General features: G+C 45.8%; 2 protein-coding genes across 8 annotated transcripts in view; one reads left to right on the forward strand and one right to left on the reverse strand.

Moving 5' to 3' along the window:
• The window catches only part of LOC138916016 (uncharacterized), a 28108-nt gene extending 10478 nt beyond the window's left edge, over positions 1-17630 (reverse strand). For 3 of the 7 annotated variants that reach the window (XR_011422646.1, XR_011422647.1, XM_070225549.1), the window contains exon 1: positions 17231-17630. Coding sequence is in view for 2 of the 7 variants with exons in the window: in XM_070225549.1 (XP_070081650.1) it covers positions 17231-17630 (400 nt within the window). In the remaining 5 variants the exon portion in view is untranslated. Of the gene's footprint in view, positions 1-5636; positions 5777-5894; positions 7251-17230 lie in introns of those variants that run through there. The other 4 variants (XR_011422648.1, XR_011422649.1, XR_011422650.1 and 1 more) reach the window with 3 other exon arrangements.
• The window catches only part of PEX7 (peroxisomal biogenesis factor 7), a 91064-nt gene continuing 84712 nt past the window's right edge, over positions 17551-23902 (forward strand). The window contains exons 1-3 of the mRNA XM_023651185.2: positions 17551-17746; positions 20013-20070; positions 21128-21278. Of these exons, the coding sequence (XP_023506953.1) occupies positions 17629-17746; positions 20013-20070; positions 21128-21278 (327 nt within the window). The 5' untranslated portion in view covers positions 17551-17628. The remainder of the gene's footprint in view (positions 17747-20012; positions 20071-21127; positions 21279-23902) is intronic.

A 23902-nucleotide genomic window follows, 5' to 3' on the forward strand; every position in this document is an offset into this window, starting at 1 on the left:
CATCCACCCATTCATCCCATTCATCCATTGGTGCCCATATCCACTTATGGGATACATCCACCCATTCATCCCATTCATCCATTGGAGCCCATATCTACTTACGGGATACATCCACCCATTCATCCCATTCATCCATTGGAGCCCATATCTACTTACGGGATACATCCACCCATTCATCCCATTCATCCATTGGTGCCCCTTTCCACTTATGGGATACATCCACCCATTCATCCCATTCATCTATTGGAGCCCATATCTACTTATGGGATACATCCACCCATTCATCCCATTCATCCATTGGAGCCCATATCTACTTACGGGATACATCCACCCATTCGTCCCATTCATCCATTGGTGCCCATATCCACTTATGGGATACATCCACCCATTCATCCCATTCATCCATTGGAGCCCATATCTACTTATGGGATACATCCACCCACTCATCCCATCTATCCATTGGAGCCCATATCCACTTATGGCATACACCCAGCTACTTATCCCATCTAGCCATTGGAGCCCATATCCACTTATGGGATATATCCACCCATTCATCCCATCTATCCATTGGAGCCCATATCCACTTATGGGGTACACCCAGCTATTTATCCCATCTACCCATTGGAGCCCATATCCACTTATGGGATACACCCACCCACTCATCCCATTTATTCAATGATAATCAAGAGTTGTCAGTACATGTGTAGCATCACCTAAAATATTAATCCTGCCCAAGAGCTGAAAGTGGATTTCAGACCCTCCTCATCACACAAATGAGAAGCACAGGGCCTGGGCTCAGTCCTAAGTTTGATTCTGAAGCCTGTGCTAACAGCTCTGTCTTTCCAGAAGACAAGGAAAATGACTAAATGCATTCTCTACTATGTTAGGATTCTATCAATCACTCAGATTGTTGTCTCTCCTTCTACTTAAAAGTAAACATGTGTCCTAGACCAACACTCTAGTTAAGATTCTAAAATTGTTTTCATTGTGTTAAAATATACATACCATAAAATCTACCATTTTAACCATTTCTAGGTGCACAGTTCAGTGGCATTAAGTACACTCACACTGTTGTGCAACCGTCGCTGTCATCCATCTCCTGAACTTTTCATCTTCCCAAATTGAAACTCCACACCACTAAACAATACCTCTCTACTGCCCCCTCCCCCAGCCCCTAGCAACCACCCTTTTACGTTCAGTCTCTATGAATTTGATTACTCTGAGCATATCACATAGGTGGAATCATACAATGTTTGTCCTTTTGTGGCCGGTTCATTTTACTTAGCATAATGTTCTCAAGGGTCTCCATGTTGTAGAATGTGTCAGAATTTTCTTCCTTTTTAGGGCTGAATAACATTCCTTTGTATGGATGGACCACATGTGTTTATCCCTTCATCTGTTGATGAACACCTGGGTTGCTTCCACCTTTTGGCTATCGTGAATAATGCTGCTACGAACATGGTATACAATATTTTAGTCCCTGCTTTCAATTCTTTTGGGTATATACCCAGAATCGGAATTGGGATCATATGGTAATTTTATGTTTAATTTTTTGAGGGACTGCTATACTGTGTCACACGTTGGCTGCACCATTTTACATTCCCACAAGATGCTAAAACTTTTAGCAGAAAGGCATAACTAAAATAATAAGTAATGGGTGATATACCATGAGCAATGCAGACAATTAGCTCACAATTATGGACTCTCAGAGCTTGAAGAGCCTTTAAAATACAGCAGCCCAAATAGTCATCATTCATTTGAAGATAATGCTAAAGTGTGTGGCTGATGATTACGTTACCCTTTAGCAAACGCTGATTAAAGGCCTACTATGCACCCAGCGCAATGCTGTGCAAAACTAAATGAAAAAGGAAATTACTCACCCTTTTCTGGAATTGTTTCCTGTAATGACCAGATGCAGTCTTAAACACAGCAACCTGTTCATTTACCCAGCATAATGACTCACCTGGGTGGAAAGACCCTGTTTTTCAATTATTTTACTTTCTGTCTATCTCCATGGGAAAGATAAACTAGTTATAACAATGTGGATCAGCAAATATTTGCAATTAGAGTCTTTGTGAGGTCCCATAGCAGTTATAAAAACAAAACAATTTAAATATAATCGTAGATCCTTACAGAAACCTGACATCTAGCCATGCCCACCCATATTATTTTAGTTAAATGGGCTTCCACAGCGTTGGCCAGGTTAGAAGTTACACAACTCTGAGGTTTAATTAACGTTTTGATGAAAATGGTTTCTCTCTCTGTTGAGAGCAATGATGATGAGGGCAGGTAGTGGACAAGCATATCAGAACAGGAAGGGGGCCCTTTCTAAACGCTGCTCAGGGCCCGGGGTCTGAGGGGAGAGCACTCTGAGTTACAGTCGGGGAGGAAATGGTCACTCTGCTGGGCCGTGAGTGCCCTGTATCTCCCCTCCTCTTCAAGGCTTCTGCCTGAAGTCCCATAGGGGTATATTATTCAGCCTTTAAGAAGAAGGAAATCCTGTGACTTATGACATATGCTAAGTGGGATAAACCAGTCACAGAAAGATAAATACTGCACGATGTTGCTTATATACGGAATCTAATATAGTTGAACTCATAGAAGCACAGGGTAGAATGGTGGTTGCCAGGGGTGGGGGGTAGGGGAGATGTTGGTCACAGGATACAAAGTTTCAGTTACACAAGATGCACAAGTTCTGGAGATGTAATGTCAGCAGTTAACAATACTGTATTGTATACTTGAAAGTTGCTAAGAGAGTAGATCTTATGTGTTCTCAACACACACACACACACAAAGGTAAACTATGTGAGGTGATGGATATGTTCATGAGCCTGATTGTGGTGGTCATTTCACAATGTATGCATATATCAAAGCATGTGGAAATACATACAATTTCTACTTATCAATTACACCCCAATAAAACTGGCAAAAGGAGTCACAATAAGGTGAGAGTGACAGAAGGCAACTCTATCCCTTAGTCCCCCGAGCTGTGCAGAACCTTAAAGATCAACCTGTTTAATCCCCATGAACCTTTTCAAATATTTTTCCTCCAGGAGCCCCAGAAATGTCGCGATTTCATAAGTGGTCAATCAGAGGTTAATATCAACACCAGAGCATGAGTGGAACCACACTGCATTCATACAATGTCAGCCTGAAAACAAAGAAAACTAGAATTTTATGTTGGCCTCTGCTGCGGGGTATAAATGTACAATTCCTGTTTGGCTTTTGAAATATTTAGATTAGTTTTTCTAACCCTGTTATAGTCTTTAAGGCCTCCTAGCTAGAAATGATTGATCTAGTCGAAACTTTTCCATTTTACATAGGAAGATGCGGAAATCTGGGGAACACATGGAAAGGAGAAGGAAAAAGCAAACAGATTGAAACTCAGTATTCTTTGTCCTGTATCCTACTTGTATTTAAAAGAGGAACCTTCAAGTAATCGAATAAAAAACTCACAGGGAATAAATTTCTAGTAATGAAATTTCAAGCAGTTTGTAACTGTGCTTCCATCTAACACACCTGCACCCCCTGGAAAGCGCAGGTGCCAGAGGGGGAGGGGGGAGGGGAAGCTTCTTGTGTCTCCTCTCCCCTGATCGTCAGGTCAAAGCAGTTGTCAAACACCCATGGAAGGTGCCATGTGCAGCGGGCATTCTTGAAGACTCTGGAGACACAAACAATTAGACCTGGCTTACTTCAGGGTGCCCCAAATCCAGTATGAGTGTGGTTCGTTTATGTACATGTCTAATCGTTTCTTATTCTAGTAAACCTTGTTGGCGGGATGAAATATCTTACAGCGCTGTGGTCATGGGTTGCCAGGTAAGGAGTGGCTGACATCTCAGGGCCCTGAGGATTTTGTCCGTGGCCAGGGTCACCGTAAACAGTTTACCCCAGCTGGACCCAGCCTCTGTCCTTCCCAGAGAGACCACACTATTTTTAGCTCAGTTTGGATAAATCCTCCTGCAATCTTCGCCAAGGTTCCAGCTGCTCTGTGTTTGCTCACTTCTATCTTCCAGCAACCTCTCTTTAGCTCTGCGAAACACTCCAGAGTTTTCCCAGTTCACCCTTTGCAATATTACGAAAAACACAGTTAGAGTTTAGGCTGCATACTGCTGCATTCCCTCAACGATAGCCTTTCCCAAATGATGCCTATGTTGGGTCCTTGGGATATACCAGTGGCTATAACAGGCAAAGACTCCTGCCTCGTGGAACACAAACATCCAAAATAACTGAGGCTCAAAAATGATATAAAATTTTCTCTCACATAAAACAAGTCCAGATTTAGTCAGTTCAGGGCTCCACCAGTGGCTCCACTGTCACCTAGGATCTTGACTCCACTATTTCTGCTTTCTCAGCCCTACCTCACAGCTTCCATTCTCAGGGTCACCTTGTGATTAGAAAATGGCTGCTGTAGTCCAGCCATCATGTCCAGATGCCAGGTAGCAGGAAGAGGGGGAGTGCAGGCACAAGCACATGCCCGCATGCCAGTCAGCTCTTTTAAAATCACTTTCCTGGAAGCCTCAACCATCGACGTCCACTTAGAGAAGGGAGATCTGCGAGGGAAGCTGGAAACTTAGCTTTAAATGTGGACACACATGTGCGGCCAACAATTTAGGTTTTTTTTTTTTTACCAGGGAAGAAGGGGAGACTGGAAAGTAGACAGGCAAGTCTTTGTTCCAGGTATCTGAATCTTCAACACGGTGTGTGTGTGTGTCCATCTATAAGTAGACAGATGGTAGATGACAGATAGACAGATGACAGACAGACGACAGAGAGAGACAGGTAGATGGGTGTAGAAGGAGAAACCGTAGAGCATCATATGGGGGAAACATCATATATCTGGAGTAGTTTGGGGTTGTTGTATGTGCTCTTTCAAAAAATCATATCTATAAACCCAAACTTTAAATATTAGACTTCTACCCATCTTTAAATGGTGCTAAGTATCCCATCTAGACAATTATTGTTTAAGGAGTGTGGGTTATGTGCCGCCACTCATTTCGTTTAATGAAATCCACTATCCTTGGTTCTCAAAATAACCTGCAAATTCCTTAATGTATTTATAACCTGAATCAAAAAGATCTCCACTGATCTCCTAAATAAGAGAGAAAAGGCCTTCTCTGAGAGGCCCTGGTTTTGGTTCAGGGAAGAGAGCGCAGGTCCCTAAATCCTGGTCTCGTGGAGCTCCGGCAGGGAGGTGAGTGTGCGGTCAGCTCCCCCATCCCCTCCACTCCCCACTCCCTGCAGCCCAGGAGGGGGAGACCTGGCTCTAAGCAGTGGCTGTGATGGTGAGAGCACTGGGCACCTGGACTAAACGCAGTTCTGGCTCAGCCGTGAGGGAGCTGACTTCCGCTCTCTTGGCCTGAGTTTCCGAATTTGTAAAGTAAACGTGATTAAGTGCAATTACTGTCACAGCAGTTTATTTCACTGCTAGAGTAAAGCACTAACTAACTTCTTGACAGGTTTCTGAACTTGCACTGTCTGCATCTTTTTTTGTCTTAGAAACAATTTAGATCGAAGACAGGTATATATCTCAACAAAAGCAAGAGCCCATTTCCAGCTGTCCCGACAGAGGGAAATTCCTCTAGCAGTGTGTTAATCTACTCAGGCCGCCATAACAAAAGATCACAGACTGGGCGGGGTAAACTACAGCCATTTATTTTCTCACAGTTCTGGAGGCTGGAAGTCCATGGTCACGGTGCCGGCAAGTTCAGTTTCTGGTGAGAGGTCTCTTTCTGGCCTGTAGACGGCCACCTTGCTGTTCCCTCACGTGGCTGTTCCTCTGTGTATGCAGGAAAAGAGAGAGAGAGAGAGCGAGGCTGGAGACCCTTCCTCTTACAGGGATTCCAGTCCCATTGGATTAGAACCCCTCTCTTACGACTTTATTTAACCTTAATTACCTCCATAAAGGCTCTGTCTCCAAATACAGTCACATCAGGGGTTGGGGCTTCAACATATAAATTTGGGGAGGGGCGACACAAATCAGATCATCACAAATAGTAACACAGAGAGCAGTGTGGTTCTACAATCGTTTCTTGACAATTGTGGCAACGTAGCAGATAAGCTACGTATGCTATATGTTAGTTGAATGTCTCAAATAGCTCCCTCATTTTTGGCCTGAATTATTCGAATTGGAAAGCTCAGCTGACAACAAGAACGGATAATTGCTCCATGCTCTCATTTCCCTCATTTAACTGCCTGAAAAATAAAAGACAAGCTTAGTCCTTTCAAAGGATACCCGATCTTGGATCACACTTACTTTGACGCCTACTTTCCAGTGTTTATTTCCTCAGAGCAGAAGTCTACTACAAACTCCAAGACGAGGAGAAATCACTAACAACAATAAGAGCACACCTTAGTCTCTTCATTTCAGGCATTTAATCGACTTTTTCAAAAAGCCAGCAGAGAAATCTGAACCTCACTGAGTGCTGACCGTGGCCTGGCCCTTTGCATAGCATAGTCTGCGTGATGTGCTCCTCACATCCTCACAATAGCCCTGACGACTGGGGCCGGATCAGCCACGGAGAAGGCACCTGACGTGAAGCGGCACCCAGAGCTGCACTCGGAGTTAGTGCTGGAGCCTGGATTCCAGCCTGGATCTGCTCAGTTCCAGAGCCTGGTATCGGCAATATTATTTTGGGTAAAACTGAATATATGTAATTTCAAGTAGAGTAAGAACATTCAGTATTGTTAAAAAGCATGAGATAGAACTATGTGTGGATATGGAATGGTCTCCAAGATATGCTGTGGGAATTTGTAATTGATAGCTGCACATGGTAAAAAATTAAAAGGTAAAAATGTATACGGTGACTACTGAGTCTTGATTCCCTCTTGTCTCCTGGGGTCTCCATTTTTCTTCCCCTTGGCAGCCATGATCACCAGTTTCCTCATGTTTCTTCCCAGAGGCACTCTATGAATTTACAGGCAGGACATACACACACATGTTCTGAAAACACAGATGGTGGCATGTTATAAGCGCTGGGCTGCACTTCGCTCTTTTCAGCAAACAGTGTACTTCTCTCTGACGAGGGGGGCTGAGAAATTAAAGAGATTCAAGGTTCTGGAGTGAGAAGGAGACGGCTTCGCAGCGACACTCCTGGAATAATTGTTTTAACTGTGTGCATGTATTAATTTTTTCAATTATAAAACATACATACAAGAACGCTGCATATTCTTAATATTTGGATCTTAAAAACAAGTAGTAAATTTTAAAGAAAACCAGTTCAAGGTCCTTTTACTTCTAATTTTGTGGCACCATAAACTTTCTGCTTCTCGAGGAGCATGATGTTCAGCAACAATCACTTTGTGAATTAAGCTCTGGATTGTGAGGCCACTTAAAATCAACCACCACGAGAAGGAAAAGTTATTCCGTTGCCCATCAAATGGAGATTCCAAGTTTCCGGATACCACCACCTGGTGGTCTTAGTTTGAATAGAAATAACCTTCAGTTGTAATAACTTTTCTTTGTAACAAGTCTTGGAGTCACAATACTAAGAGATAAAAAGGATCAGAATCTAGCACACTTACTTTATGATGAGAAAATTGAACGCCAAAATGGTAAAGCAATGTGCCCCAAAACACAAAGCAGAGGCTCCTGATATTCAGTCCACTGCCTTCTCCATTAAAAAAAATGCCTTAATAATCATTATCTCATAAAAATTTTATTCATTAAGTTTGTCACAAAAAGGATATGATCTGTATAACCCCAAGAATAGGGGCAAATGAGAAAAGCAACTACAATTCTCACAAACTATATTAGATGCTCTTTCCAAACTAGGAAGTTAAGTTTTAGAGATGAGTTAGGATTTCTGGAAGAATTCAACCTTGAGGGAGAATTTGAAAGAGGACAGAGAGTTGGCTCGTAGATAAGAAAGCAAAGACTTTTCCTGCGTAGGGGGCAGCATTAAAGAAACCCAGAAAATCAGTGGGTGTAGGGAACAAAAGAATCTTTCAGAAGAAATCTGTAGGCAAGCCATGTTAGTGAGATGGGGGAGGGGAGACTTCATTTTCTTCTTTAGCTTCTTGAAAAATTTCTCTCTGGAGGCTTGTGGAGAATAAAACCAAATTCTAAAACTCTTTTAATTTACTTAAGAACATTAATTGCTTTAAGGTTTGTTTTTAATGCACCATTTTTTTTTTAAAGATTATTTCTTGAGAGCAGTTTCAGGTTCACAGCAAAACTGAGGGGAAAGTACAGAGAGTTCCCATATATCCCCTGCCCCCACACGTGCACAGCCTCCCCCAGCATCCTCTGTCAGAGTGGTACATTTGTTACAATTGGTGAACCTACACTGACACATCATAATCACCCAAAGTCCACAGTTTACACCAGGGCTCACTCTAGGTGTTGGTTTGGACAGATGTGTAATGACGTGAATCCATCATTATGGTATCATACAGAATATCTTCACTGCCCTAAAAATTCTCTGTACTCTGCCTATTCATCTCTCCCAATCCCCTCTTCCCAACCCAGAGCAACCACTAATGTTCTTACTGTCCATTATTTTGCTTTTTCCAGAATGTCATATAGTTGGAATCATACAGTATGTAGCCTTTTCAGATTGTCTTCTTTCACTTAGCAATATGCATTTAAGACTCTTCCATGTCTCTTCCTGGCTTGATAGCTCATTTTTTGGGAGGGTTAATGATATTCCATTGTCTAGATGGTAAACCACAGTTTATTTATCCATTCACCAACTGAAGGACATCTTGGTTTCTTCCAAGTTCTGGCAATTATCAATAAAGCTGCTGTAACATCCGTGTGCATGTTTTTGTGTGGACATAAGTTTTCAGCTTCTGTAGGTAAATACCAAGGATCACAATCGCTGGACCGTATGGTAAGAGTGTTTAGTTCTGTAAGAAACCCCCAAACTGTCTTCCAAAGTGTCTGCACCGTTTTGCATTCCCGCCAGCCACGAGGGAGAATTCCTGTTGCCCTGCGTCCTCATCAGCATTTGGTGTTGTCAGTGTTTGGGATTTTGGCCATTCTCACAGGCGTGTGGTGGTACCCCAGCTCTCTTACCAATTCTCTAAGTCACCTGGTTCCCAGACCCCCCACTGTTCTGCTTGGCCTTCTTGGGAAGCTCTGTTTTCTAAAGAAACTGAGTCTCCAGGAGATGAATCATTTGCTCAGAATCATACAGTCAACAATATCAGAGCTGAAATTTGTACTCATCATTGTTTGCAAGGAATCGACTCAGAATGGAGTGACCTCTTTTTATACTGTGAATAATGCTGTACTATAAACACCAGGGAGCCCAGGGGCTATGAGAAGAATGATATGACTTTCAAGATTTCCACACCTTTCACATGAAAGCCTGCCTGCCTTTCTGACCAAAAGGACTGAGCAGGTTAGAAGGAATCGGTGTTGCTTCTGTTTCCCAGTTAATGACATGACAGCTTTTGGAGAACACGCCAAGCCCTCTCAGAGCTGGGAAGTCCAGGGCAGTAACGAGCGAACTGGAGCTTTACCGTCTGATACTCACATCGAGATGATCACATGCAGTCCCTTTACCCTGGGCAAACGCTTCTCTATCGGAACGTGTCCTTAGAGCACGTGAACACCACATACAGTCCTGAGACGCAGCTTCGCGCTGTACCGCACGTCCATCTGAGAGATGAAGCGCGTGCAGTGGTCTGGTTTACGTTTGCTGTCAGTGGTAAGACTGATGAATTGCCGAGTCAGCCCTACCAAGAATCCTGGAAATGGCGATGCTGACCTGACTGTGATTTCTCCCTGTGGTCAGCGCTGGGTCACCGCATCATGAGTCTTCACACCACTTAGTCATGACGGGAACTACAGTTGACCCAGACTTCCACCCCCCCGATATTTCCACTTGATTGGCCCTGGAATATGAAGTCTATGCGTTCTGTTTCGTTCTAGACTTAAGTAGCAGGAAACTTCTGCTTTTCTTCCCAAACACACTCCCTCAAATTTAAGGAGGTCAGAAGTCCCGGTAGAATCACATAACAGACGTTTCTGGCTTGTGATTCGCCCATAGGGACCCTGCGGGCACCACGATAAGAATTCTTCCCAGGCCCCAGGGTTCTACGTAACAAATGAGAGCCGTTTCTTACTAGTTCAAGCTAATGGACAAAGAACGGTCTGAGTCAGTACAATCTTCAAACACAAGCTTCAGAAAACCTTTTAACTGCAATAATTTCAAACTTACAGAAGACTTATAAGAATATACAAAATTCCCATGTATCTTTTATCCAGATTCCCAGATTTTTAACATTTTTACCCCTTTGTCTTATCGTTCTATTTGCGCAAGTCTCTGTTCTTTATTTGTTCTGAATCATTTGAGGGTTATCCTATTATACTTCCCTTTACCTCATTACTTTATAAGTATTTCCTAAGAATAAGGGCATTTTCTTACATAACCACAGCGCAGTCATCAAACGGGACACTTCACATTGATGCAATAGTTTAATCTACCATTCCTGTTTTTTCAACTATCCCAGTAAGATGTATGTGACAGACAGCAACTCCATGCCTTAGTCCCCTGGGCAGAGAGGCCTTGGTGAAGGCCTCCTGCAGAACCTTAGACAACAAGCTGTTTAACCTTTTCAAATTTTTTTCCTCCATGAGCCCCAGAATTGTTATGATTTCATAAGCAGTCAATCAGAAGCTAATATCAACACCAGAGAACAAGTGTAACCACCTTGCACTCATATAATTTCAGCCTAGAAACAAAGAAAATTGAAATTTTAGGCTGGCCTCTGCTGCAGAATTACACACGTAAATTCCTGTTTGGCTTCTGAAGTGTTTAGATTAGTTTTTCTAACCCTGTTATTGTCTTCAAGTCCTCCTAGCCAGAAATGGTTGATCTAGTAAAAACTTGTCCATTTCACCTAAGAAGAAACAAAAATCTAGAGAAAGTATAGAACAGAGAAGTAAAGGAATTACTTCTTTCACTGAATTTAAATTTAGTTAAAACTAAGTGATTGTTGTCCTAGAGCCTACTTGCATTTAAAGAAGGGATCTTCAAGTAATCATTTCAAAAACTCGCAGGGAATAAAATTCTAGTAATGGACTTCCAGGCCGTCCTTAACAGGCAAAATCAGATCAGCGGTTGATCGGGGGCAGGGGTGGGTTTGACTAGGAAGCGGCACAAGGGAACTTTGTAGGATGACGGGAATGCTCCGTGTCTCGATGGGCTCAGTTCCATGGGCACACGCACCTGTGCGATCTGATTGACCTGTACACTTAAGGTCTGTGTCGCAATAAGACTGTTAAGAAGAAACAGGTGCATAGCCCCCAGCTAACAGCCCTGTTTGGGGCTGTATCTTATTGTGAGAGAAGTCACCTGTACGTGAGGATGTGCGTGAAAGGAAGTCTGCTGTAATAGTATTTATTCCAGTAAAACAACCAAACAATCCACACCGGGAAACATCCTAAATGTTCATTTTTAGAGGGATAGTTAAATATACTTTGAAATAGGTATAATGGAAAATTATGCAACTACTTAAAAGAGTAAGTACAATCTAAAGGTACTGATCTGGAGGGACGTGCATGATGTATTTTCAACCGCCAAAAAAAATTTTGAATAGAGTGTGTGGTATTTTACAATTTTTAACTGAGATATAATTAACATATAACTGTACTAGTTTTAGGTGTACAACATAACAATTTGATATAGGTAATGATTGCAAAATGACTACCACAATACATTTAGTTAACAACTATCACCACATATAATTACAACCTTTTTTTGTTGTGATGAGAACCTTTAAGATCTACTCTCTTGGCAACTTTCAAATATAGCATACAGCATTGCTAACTACAGCACCACGCTATACATTACATTCCCAAGGGCTTATTTATTTTATAACTGGAAGTTTGTACCTATTGACCACTTGCACCCATTTCACCCACCTCACACCTTCTGCCTGGGGCAACCACCAATCTGTACTCTGTATCTATGAGTTTGGGTTTTTTGGTGTGTTTCTTTTTAGATTCCACAAGTGAGATCATACGGCATTTATCTTTCTCTGTCTGACTTCTTTCACTTAGCATAATGCCCTCAGAGTCCATTCATGTTGTTGCAAATGGCAAGATTATATTCTTTTTTATGCCAAAGTAATATTCTGTTCTATATATATATACACCCCATCTTCTTTACCTATTCATCCATCGATGGACACTTAGGTTACCTCCATGTCTTGGCTGTTATAAATAATGCTGCAGTGAACACGGGGTCCACACATGTTTTCAAGATAGTGATTTTGTTTCCTTATTGGATAAATACCCAGAAGCAAAATTGCTGGATTACATGATAGTTCTATTTTTAATTTTTTGAGGAACTTCCATACTGTTTTCCATAGTGGCTGCACCAATTTACATTCCTATCAACAGTGCACCTGGGTTCTCTTTTCTCTACATCCTCGCCAACTCTTGTTATTTCTTGTCTTTTTGATAATAGCCATTCTAAGAGGTGTGAGGTGATACCTCATTGTGCTTTTGATCTGCACTTCCCTGATGATTACTGATGTTGAGCATCTTTTCATGTACCTGTTGGCCATCTGTATGTCTTCACTGGAAAAATGTCCATTCAGATCCTCTGTCCATTTTTTAATGAGATATTTTATCTCTTGAGTTGTATGTGTTTGAGCCAATTTTTATTAATTCTTTTCTTCTGCTTACTTTGAATTTAATTTGCTCTTTTTCCAGTTTCCAAAGGTGGAAACTTAGATTATGGATTTTACATCTTTCTTCTTTTCTAACAAATGAATTCAATGCTATAAATTTCCATCGAAGCACTGCATCCCACAAATTTAAATAAGTTGTATTCTTATTTTCATTTAGTTCAAAATATTTTTAAATTTCTCTTGAGAATTCTTCTTTGATCCATGTGTTATTTAGAAGTGTTTGTTTAATCTTGACGTATTTTGGGATTTTCCAGTTATCTTTCTGATATTGATTTCTAATTCAATTCCATTGTGGTCTGAGAGCAGACATTTTATGATTTCTATTATTTTAAATTTATTACAGAGTGTTTTACGGCCCAGAATGTGGTCTCTCTTGGTCAATGTTCCATGTGAGCTTGAGATGAATGTGTATTCCCCTGTTTTTGGGGGAAGTAGTCTACAGGTGTCAATTATTTCCAGTTGATTGATGGTCTTGTTGATTTCACCTATGTCCTCACTGATTTTCTGCCTGCTGGATCTGTCCCTTTCTGAGGGAGGGGTGTTGAAGTCTCTAACTATGATAGTGGATTCATCGACTTCTCCTTGCAGCTCTGTCAGTGTTTGCCTCATGTAGTTTGACACTCTGTTGTCAGGCACGTACATTTTAAGGATTGTGTCTCTTGGAAAACTAGCTCCTTTACCATTATGTGATGCCCTTCTTTATCCCTAGTAGCTTTACTTGCTTTGAAGTCTGCTCTGTCTGAAATTAATGGTTATTCCAGCTCTCTTTTGATTAGTGTTAGCATGGTATATTTTTCTTCATCCATTTACTTTTCATCTATGTGTCTTTATATTTAAAGTGAGTTTCTTGTAGAAGACATATAGTGGGGTCTTGTTTTCTTATCCACTTGGACAATCTCTGTCTTTTAATTGGTCCATTTAGACCACTGATGTTCAAAGTGATTACTGATATAGGTGTATCCATATTTGTTACTGTTTTCTATTTGTTGTCCTTGTTCTTAGTTCTGATTTTCATCTTCCACTCTTTTTCTGCCTTTTGTGGGTTTTTTTTTTTTTGAGGAAGATTAGCCCTGAGCTAACTACTGCCAATCCTCCTCTTTCTGCTGAGGAAGACCGTCCCGGAGCTAACATCCATGCCCATCTTCCTCTACTTTATACGTGGGACGCCTCCCCCAGTATGGCGTGCCAAGCAGTGCCATGTTCACACCCGGGATCTGAACTGGAGAATCCCGGGCCACTGAGGAGCAGAACGTGCGCACTGAACTGCTGCGCCACTGGGCTGGCGCAGCCTTTTGTGGTTTTAACTGAGCATTTTCTCTCCTTTCTTAGCTTACAGATTGGCACCTGAGCTAACAACTGTTGCCAATCTTCTTTTTTTTTCCTGCTTTTTCTCCCCAAATCCCCCCAGTACATAGTTGTATATTTTAGTTGTGAGTCCTTCTACTTGTGGCATGTGGGATGCCCCCTCAGTGTGGCCTGATGAGCGGTGCCACGTCCGTGCCCAGGATCTGAACCAGCAAAACCCTGGGCAACCAAAGGGGTGCGCGCGAACCTAACCACCCGGGCATGGGGCCGGCCCCAAACTTTTTTTTCAGTAGTTGCTCTAGAGCTTGTGATAAACATCTACAGGCGCTCCAAGTCCACTTTTAAATAACACTATACCGCTTCATGGGTAACGTGATGCCTCATAATAACAAAATAATCCTAACTCCTCCCTCCGCCTTCCACCCCTTGTATCATTGCCCTCGTTCATTTCACTGATATAAAAGCATACATAGATACATAAGATAGACACATAAGCATACATAAACAAATACATCGTTGGTATTGTTACTTCGAACACACTTTCATCGGATCAATTAAGAATCAGAGAAACAAAATTTTTATTTCACGTCCACTTATTTCCTCTTCTGTGCTCTTCCTTACTTAATGTACATCTGAGTTTCTTACCTCTATCATTTTCCTTCTCTCTAAAGAATTTTTAACATTTCTTGCAAGCAAGTCTACTGGCAACACATTCCTTCAATTTTTGTTTGTCTGAGAAAGTCTTTATTTCTCCTTCACTTTTGAAGGATAATTTCACAGTGCACAGATTCTAGATTGGTGGTTTTTTCCTTCAGCACTGTAAATATTTCACTCCACTCTCTTTTCGCTTGTATGGATTCTGAGGAGAAGTCAAATATAATTCTTATCTTTGTTCATTGATAGGTGTTTTTTCTTCTGTCTTCTTTCAGGATTTTTAAATTTATCTTTGATTTTCTGTAGTTTGAAATTGATATGCCTACATGTAATTTTAATTGGCAGCTTCTCCACATCCGTGTTGTTACTGTCAATGTTATTAATTATTGATTTATATCCATTTTTGTTAATGAATAGTATGGCAGGACAATCGATTAGGGATTAGTTTGTGTTGTGCTGTAGTTTTTCTGCCCTTGCTCTGATTAGATAGCCAGGTGGTTTGTGATCCTTGGTCTTAGGGCACTTGAGGGACTGGCAGCAACGCTACTCACAATCATTAAACTCACTGAAGAGAGCTTTGATGTGTCCTTGAGGAGGGAGAGGCAAGAGATGACCATACGATGGCAGGGAGGGAGCAGAGGGAAAGATTCTTCAGCATGGAGAAGTGACAACAATCTGGCCCTGCTCCCCAGTGGGAATGGCTTCCGGGGCCCCCAGTAGTGGGAGCCCCTCTCAGTAACGATACCTTGGCCCTGCCTAGGTGCAAGCATGACACAGAAATGCACTTTCACATGCTCATCAGATGTGCACAGGGAGCTATCCATGGTGACCCCAAAAGCCAGAAGATTAGAGACTCTTTACCATTTGTCAGGCACTGTTCTAGGCGCTGAGATACCTGGGTGAAGAAAACGACAATCCTCCCACTGTGAACTTTACAGTCTAGTGTCGGGTTCTGGTGTGATCCCAGGGAGTGCCAGGAAGAACCTTCTAACAGCCTAGGGAGCTGGAGATGTAAGTTCGTTGTAGAAAATAAAGAAATGTTCCATTTCTTGCATACTTGAGTCTGTGCTGGTAAACTCTTGCTTGCTACAATAGTGATGGTCACTTTATTATGCGTGCCTACTATGCACCAGGCACCATGAGAGATGTTTTATGTTCTTTTCTTTGATACTCTTATGATCTCTGTTGAGTCATCTTCCTAATATAGGACCCACCCCAACCTGTCCACCTAAACATGCCTCAGGGGGTAGTGTGCAAATCCTCCCAATTTGAGCTGTATTCCAGAACAGATTACTTGATTAATTAATAGGATCCACCTTGTGTCCCTCTCAGCCATCCTAGCTCTTCTTCTGCCATCTCTTAAACACGGGTGTTTCCTCCAAGATTCTGTCTTTGTCCCTTTTCTCTTCTGAGTGAGGGCAATCCTTTCCACAGCTTACATATTTTCTTCATGCAGATAAGAACTCTTGCCTTAGCTCCCGACTGGTATGTCCAATAGCCCATAAGAAATTCACATTCCACCTGTTTAAACTGGAGCTCATTTTCTCCCCAAACCTGCTCCTCCTCCCATAGTCCTTACTTCAGTTAACAGTCCCTGCATCCATCCAGGCACCCGAGTCAGAAATCTGGGAGTCATTTTGACTCCTCCTCGTTCCTTACATATTATAAGAGCTATTCCCTTAAAATTTCATCTGACTCTTACTTTCCACTCCCATTACCACAGTCTTTGTTTAAATTCTTATCATCTTTTGCTTGAACTATTACTGAAGTCTTCTAACAGGCCTCCCCACCTTTAATCTCTGTCCTCCAAATTAGTAATGCCAGAAGATCTTTCAAAATGAAAACTTGGTCATTTAATTTCTCACATTAGAAAACTCAGATGGTTTCCTTTGTTGAAATTACAGTAGAAATCCAATTCCCTTGGTTTGGTACACAAGACTGCTCATGACCCAGCTCCAGTACAACACTCTAGTCCCTCCCCCCAATACTCTTCGCCACACTCCTTCCACCTGCACAGGCTGAGTCCTGGCAGCCGCCATCTCTGACGATCACACTGTTTTAGATCTCTTGGGTTGCTCATGTTCTTCCTGCTCCTACAATGACCTTCACCTCCTTGTCTATTTTAAGAAAACTTCATCATCTACTCACCACAAGCATTACCTCTGTTCTGAAGCTCTTCCTCCCATCCCCATCCTCCAGCCCTGACAATTTCCTTTTTTAAATACCCCATATACATTTCTCATAGCACCTGCTTAACTGACGACACGTCTACTAGACTAATTTCTCGAGGGCAGGGACTATAGCTCACTGCTTTTGAATCCCAAGTGCCCAGCACTGTACTTGGCGTATAGTTAAGCTGACCATACGACTAGGTTTGTGCCTGTACCAGGCTTAATTATTAACCGCACCCTCTTTCACTCTCAAAAGTGTCTCGTTAGGCGGATAAATTATACGTGGCCCTCCTGCACGTAGTACACGTTGGTAGATGTTTGAATGAATAAGCCCTAGTTTTCCTTAATCAGCCCGCATCTGAGCACTTAATACTATAAAGTATATGTAGAGAGCATTGGGAAAAAAAAAAAAAAGCTGCTTCCGACAGCCTCCCCTCGCTCGCTCGCCCATTTACCGCCCCTGGGATGCGCCTGGCGGCTCCGCGCTCCGGGGCCCCGGGCCGGCGCCGGCCGCAGCGTGCCTCCCCTGCGAGGGTCGCACCGTGTCCCGACGGCAGCCTCCGAAGCCCCAGGGTTAGGAAACAGCAGCCGGCCCCGCGGCGAGGCCGACTCGCGGACACAGCAGCCGTCGGGCCGCTCCCAACCGGGAACCGCCTCGCGCCTGGTCCGCCGCTCAGTTTGTTTTGCCCAAAGCAAAGATGGGCCCGTCGGAGTCACGCCCTCTCCTTCGCGGGCCAGTCGGAGCCCCGCATTCGGGGCCCGTGTCGTCACTTCCGCCCGGCCTTCCGGGTCCGACCTCCCACGGCGAGCGCGGTGGTCGCCGGGTGTCCGAGCGGAGCGGTCCGCGGGCGGCATGAGCGCGGCGGCGCGGACGCTGCGGGTGCCGGGCCGCCACGGCTACGCGGCCGAGTTCTCCCCGTACCTGCCGGGCCGCCTGGCCTGCGCCGCGGCGCAGCACTACGGCATCGCGGGTGAGCGCCCGGCGGGCGGGGCCGGCGGCGGAGGTCCGGTCCCCACGGCCACGCTCCCCCCGCGGCCCGCGTCCTCCCCTCCCCTCACGGCGGTCCCGGGGCGCTGACCGCGTCCTCCGCTCACGGCGGTCCCGGGGCGCTGACCGCGTCCTCCTCTCGCGGCGGTCCCGGGGCGCTGACCGCGTCCTCCCCTCGCGGCGGTCCCGGGGCGCTGACCGCGTCCTCCGCTCGCGGCGGTCCCGGGGCGCTGACCGCGTCCTCCCGCTCTGGTCCCCGGGCGCTGACCGCGTCCTCCCGCTCTGGTCCCGGGGTGCTGACCGCGTCCTCCCCTCGCGGCGGTCCCGGGGCGCTGACCGCGTCCTCCCCGGCGGTTCCGGGGCGCTGACCGCGTCCTCCGCTCACGGCGGTCCCGGGGCGCTGACCGCGTCCTCCCGCTCTGGTCCCCGGGCGCTGACCGCGTCCTCCCGCTCTGGTCCCGGGGCGCTGACCGCGTCCTCCCGCTCTGGTCCCGGGGCGCTGACCGCGTCCTCCCCGCTCTGGTCCCTGGGCGCTGACCGCGTCCTCCCCGCTCTGGTCCCCGGGTCCCCGGGCGCTGACCGCGTCCTCCCCTCTGGTCCCGGGGCGCTGACCGTGTCCTCCCCTCACGGCGGTCCCGGGGCGCTGACCGCGTCCTCCGCTCTGGTCCCGGGGCGCTGACCGCGTCCTCCCCACTCTGGTCCCCGGGCGCTGACCGCGTCCTCCCGCTCTGGTCCCAGGGCGCTCACCGTGTCCTCCCCCTCTGGTCCCTGGGCGCTGACCGCGTCCTCCCCTCTGGTCCCTGGGCGCTCACCACGTCCTCCCCGCTCTGGTCCCCAGGCGCTGACCGTGTCCTCCCCTCTGGTCCCGGGGCGCTCACCGCGTCCTCCCCTCACGGCGGTCCCGGGGCGCTCACCGTGTCCTCCCGCTCTGGTCCCTGGGCGCTGACCGCGTCCTCCCCTCTGGTCGCGGGGCGCTGACCACGTCCTCCCCTCACCGTGCTCCTGGGACACTGACCGCGTCCTCCCCGCTCTGGTCCCCGGGCGCTGACCGCGTCCTCCCTGCTCTGGTCCCCGGGTCCCCGGGCGCTGACCGCGTCCTCCCCTCTGGTCCCGGGGCGCTGACCGTGTCCTCCCCTCACGGCGGTCCCGGGGCGCTGACCGCGTCCTCCCCTCTGGTCCCGGGGCGCTGACCGCGTCCTCCCTGCTCTGGTCCCCGGGTCCCCGGGCGCTGACCGCGTCCTCCCCTCTGGTCCCGGGGCGCTGACCGTGTCCTCCCCTCACGGCGGTCCCGGGGCGCTGACCGCGTCCTCCCCTCTGGTCCCGGGGCGCTGACCGTGTCCTCCCCTCACGGCGGTCCCGGGGCGCTCACCGCATCCTCCCCTCTGGTCCCGGGGCGCTCACCGCGTCCTCCCCACTCTGGTCCCCGGGCGCTGACCGCGTCCTCCCGCTCTGGCCCCGGGGCGCTCACCGCGTCCTCCCCTCTGGTCCCGGGGCGCTCACCGTGTCCTCCCCTCACGGCGGTCCCCGGGCACTGACCGCGTCCTCCCGCTCTGGTCCCTGGGCGCTGACTGCGTCCTCCCCTCTGGTCGCGGGGCGCTGACCATGTCCTCCCCTCACCATGGTCTCAGGACACTGACCACGTCCTCCCCTCACCGTGCTCCTGGGACACCGACCACGTCCTCCCCCGTGGTCTCCGGACACCGACCACGTCCTCCCCCGTGGTCTCGGGACACCGACCACGTCCTCCCCCGTGGTCTCGGGACACCGACCGCGTCCTCCCCCGTGGTCTCCGGACACCGACCGCGTCCTCCCCCGTGGTCTCCGGACACCGACCGCGTCCTCCCCCGTGGTCTCGGGACACCGACCGCGTCCTCCCCCGTGGTCTCCGGACACCGACCGCGTCCTCCCCCGTGGTCTCGGGACACCGACCGCGTCCTCCCCCGTGGTCTCGGGACACCGACCGCGTCCTCCCCCGTGGTCTCGGGACACCGACCGCGTCCTCCCCCGTGGTCTCGGGACACCGACCACGTCCTCCCCTGTGGTCTCGGGAACCTGATTTTGATTGTAATGATTGAAGCACAGTATAGACAGAAATGGAGAGCACAGTCCTGTCACTTTGTGTATGTGGTCTCGATAACCATAGGGAGAAATTTGTGTAGTAAAATGGCTACTCAGTGCTTGATCCCCCCTTGACCTTAGACGGCCGCCCGCAGGTTCGACAGCATGACCTCGATTTTTTGTCTCCTTAGGCTGTGGAACCCTGCTAATATTGGACCAAAATGAATCTGGGCTTAGGGTTTTCAGAAGGTAAGGTGGCTCTAATTATTAAACTTAGGTGTCTTCTCTGTTGGTCTTAAAGCCTTAATAGAATTAGGTTTTAAATCTTTTTGATCAATGAAAGATTTTTAAATTTGCAATATAAAAGAAACTTCAGCATTTCCAAAGCGTAGAACTTATTTTTGCCATTAAGTTGTGATTATGTCATTTTTCTGCTAAAGCTCTTGTCCCTCAGTGTCCATTTATACATCATAAAACTTAAACATGAGAAAGAGCGCACGCGTTAGTGTCTGGGTGGCGTTCCTGTCTTTGCTGTCTGCTTGACGCAGTTCAGCTCCACCCGTCAGGAGCTAAGTCTCCGTCCTGTGGCTTGTCTGGCCTGCGTTCCCTGTCTTCTTTCCACGCCTGTCTTGTCTGCGTGACTGCTGGACTCACTGACACCTCCATCAGGGTGGTCAGTGGTGGAGCAGGGAAAGGAAATCCCATCAGACAACAACTACCTGCTCGTGCCTCAGGGGAAAGATTTGTGGGAAAAGTTGAAATGATTGGTCTGAATACTAATTTAGCATTAGTGGCAGCATGCCCTCCTGTAAATAGTGCCGTATTTCTAGTTGGGGGAACTAATTTTATTTTATTGATTTATAAATTATTTGATTGAGGTGATGCTGGCTTATAACATTGTGTGTTTTCAGGTGTACATTACTATTGATCAGTTTCTGTATAGACTACATCGTGCTGCCCACTACTAGTCTAGCCTTGACGCGTATGTGGCTGTCACCATACCCATGTGCCCCTTCACCCCTTTCGCCCTCCCGCCACCCCTTTCCCCTCTGGTAACCCCCAGTCTGTTTGAGAGAACTAGTTCAGTCTAGCTCTGCAGTTTTCCAGCTGGGTGACCTGGGCTCTGAACTTAGTCTGCACCTGTCAAGTGCCTGCTCTGCCTACCTCCCATAGTTGTGGACACCATGTGAGATAATGTGTGTTAAAATATGTGGTAAACTTAAAAAAAAAATGTAAAATTATGGTTTTAATTTTATGTTCAGCTGCCTGTATAACTAGATTTTTTGTCTTAATTTTCCTGGCGTAGCTTTGAGTGGAACGACGGTTTGTTTGATGTGACCTGGAGTGAGAACAATGAACACGTCCTGGTCACCTGTAGTGGCGATGGCTCGCTGCAGCTCTGGGACACCGCCAAAGCCGCAGGGCCGCTGCAAGTCTACAAGGAACACACTCAGGAGGTGGGAAGGAGCTCTCTGGGCTGCTTGTTTTTCTCTGGGTGAAATCCATTTGGGGATGGAAACATGGGGAAGTGTCTTTAGGGGACAAGAAGTTTGAGCTTTAGTGTTTCTTGTACATGGTAGATGTCACTTATTATTTGATTACTCAACATAAGACACCTCTTGGCCTGAGGAGCTGGGAAGCAGGAAAAGGTCAGGCTTCTCATGAGTCAGTGAAGCGCCTCCAGTCCTGAGCACACTGCTGCATCTCCTCCAGAGGGCCCCGCTGTCTTCACACTGTAGGGTGTGCCTGCCCTGCACAGCCTTAAGACAGAGGTGAGCGGACTTTTCTCAGAGACTGCACAAGGTCGCCTGGAGGGCTTCAGTAAGATTCCTAAGGGTTTTCAGAATATATTGGAGCAAGAGCATCTCGTACTGAATCTGAGGCAGGGCTTACTGAAGAAATTTTAAATCTAAATCTGGTTCGTGTGTCTGGATATTGTGTGTGTGTCTATGGGTAGCATAGAAAGTAGTTTGGCCTTCATTGTTAACTCACATACATATGTATTTTAATGAACGTGATGGGGAAGACATTCTCTTTTGGTGTTTGACCTTAAATGTTTTAAAGTTTTCCTCAAAGTAGCAATAGATCCTTCAAATGAAAACTTGCACGTTTACTTTCGAGTTTGTGTCTGCCACAGTGCCTGGCCCCTAGAAGGCCTTCAGGAAATGCGTATTAGATGCAAGAACCTTAGTCTTTTGTGATAAAAGAATGGTTATGTGAGATTCCGGACATGATTTTATAGCTATAGCCATTGAAAATCAATGTTTCTAAGAGTGGAGTGGAAAATTTTAGTCCCTCGATCTCATTGTGAAGCCTCCTTGAATAAATGTAGTCATAGATGACCATGTTTCGTAGAATCACTGAATACTGAGACGACTTTGGGAAAGGAGGACTTCAGTTTCATGATGTTCAACGCAAGAATCCCCACAGATCAGCATGTCCGAAATTCAGATGCTTTTGTGGTACCTTCATGATTTTGCTGTTTTCTTATACCATTTATAATTAATGTTTTCCTTTTTTGTTTGTTTTAATGTTTTTCCTCTCAAAAGTTTTTTTTTCTTTTTCTTAAATCTTTAGTGCCTTGTGTTGCTTATCTTTGTACATTTTTGGGCTTTACCTAACAGATCATAAAATAGTATATCCAATTATGTTAAATGGGATATACTGATTTAATGTTTTTCTTTAAATGAACTTTATTATTTTACTTATCCTAAAACAGTTATATTCATGAAGCCATGGGATTGATGGCTAACTTAGTATGTACATTTATTAGCTTTTAGTGTATGTTGGAGTAAGTATATAATGAATAAAATAAAATGTATATAACAGTTAAAATCATCTCTTGTACAACTAGTGGTCTATGTACTACTCTCTGGGAATTACTATTCTAGAATTTTCCTGATGATGGTCACTCAGTCTTTACTTCACTCAGTGAAAGTGAATTTCACTATCTCCTGAGATAACTTATCTGACTTTTAGGTTGCTCTAATGGTTAAAAAAGTTTGCTCTTTTAAGCTCAAACCTACCTTCCATATCAACCAACTATTGCTTCTAATGCCTTTCTCTGCAATGGTGAGATGAGGGTCATGCTCGCTTCTAGGAGAACCCTCAACAAGAGCCATCGTGCCCCTTTTAGTCTTCCCTCTTCCAGACTGTGCCTTTCTAACTCCTTTAGCCTGCCTTCACGTTACGCGGTCTATATTTCCCCTCCGGGTAAGCTCCTTCACGCACTCTTCTGTCTTTCATGACTTTTGATGCTGTATACCTAATTTATTCCAGAAATGTGGTGATCGGTATTGAGCTTTATAAGACTTTGCCACCATAATCTGGAACCTCTGGTTCTCATATCATCCTGTGTTCCTCAGCCGTGTCACAGTGTTGAATTGCTTCGAGTCTGCTAGTAAAGCATCTTGATCTTTATTATTTGAACTGCTGTTAAACCAGGTTTATGTCATTCTACAATTGCATAACCGGATTTTTTGAACTGAAGACATACTGTGTGGGTTTTTTTTTTCCTGACTATTATTCTAGGTTGTCCTTCCTTATTCTCTTTTCAAATGCAGTTTTTGATAAGTGTTTGTATCAGTTAGGATGCCTTGGCTGTTACTGTAATGGAAAATACGGCTAAAAGTGGATTTGACAGTCAGAGTTGATTATTGCACATAACCCAGTATGTGGGGGTGGGATGGTCCTGTCTTGATTATTCAGGGTTGGCCGTGCCATCAGATACCCAAGTTCTCCCTGCTTTCCACCTGTTGTCCTCAGTGGGTTTCTTCATATGTTGCTTATAGTTCTGAGTATCATCTTATCACCCTTCAAGGTAAGGAGCAAAAGAAGTGAGTATCCCTGTCTTGGGACTCCTTCTAAGAGTGAGAAGAAGCTTCTTCAAAGCTCCACAGCACACAGACGCCTCTTCACACCTCAGTGGCCAGAAGAGCGTCATTGGCCCAGTCCAAACCCTGTCGCCTGTGAAAGAAACAAGCCACCATTCCTGCCTCACCTGAGCAGGGTTCAGCCAAGGGCGAGGAAAGGGCAGAGCTGTCTCTGAAGGACACAGTTAGGGTTCTGTGAGCCAGGAGGA

This window comes from Equus caballus, chromosome 10 (assembly GCF_041296265.1).
Source record: "Equus caballus isolate H_3958 breed thoroughbred chromosome 10, TB-T2T, whole genome shotgun sequence".
Classification (NCBI taxonomy): domain Eukaryota; kingdom Metazoa; phylum Chordata; class Mammalia; order Perissodactyla; family Equidae; genus Equus; species Equus caballus.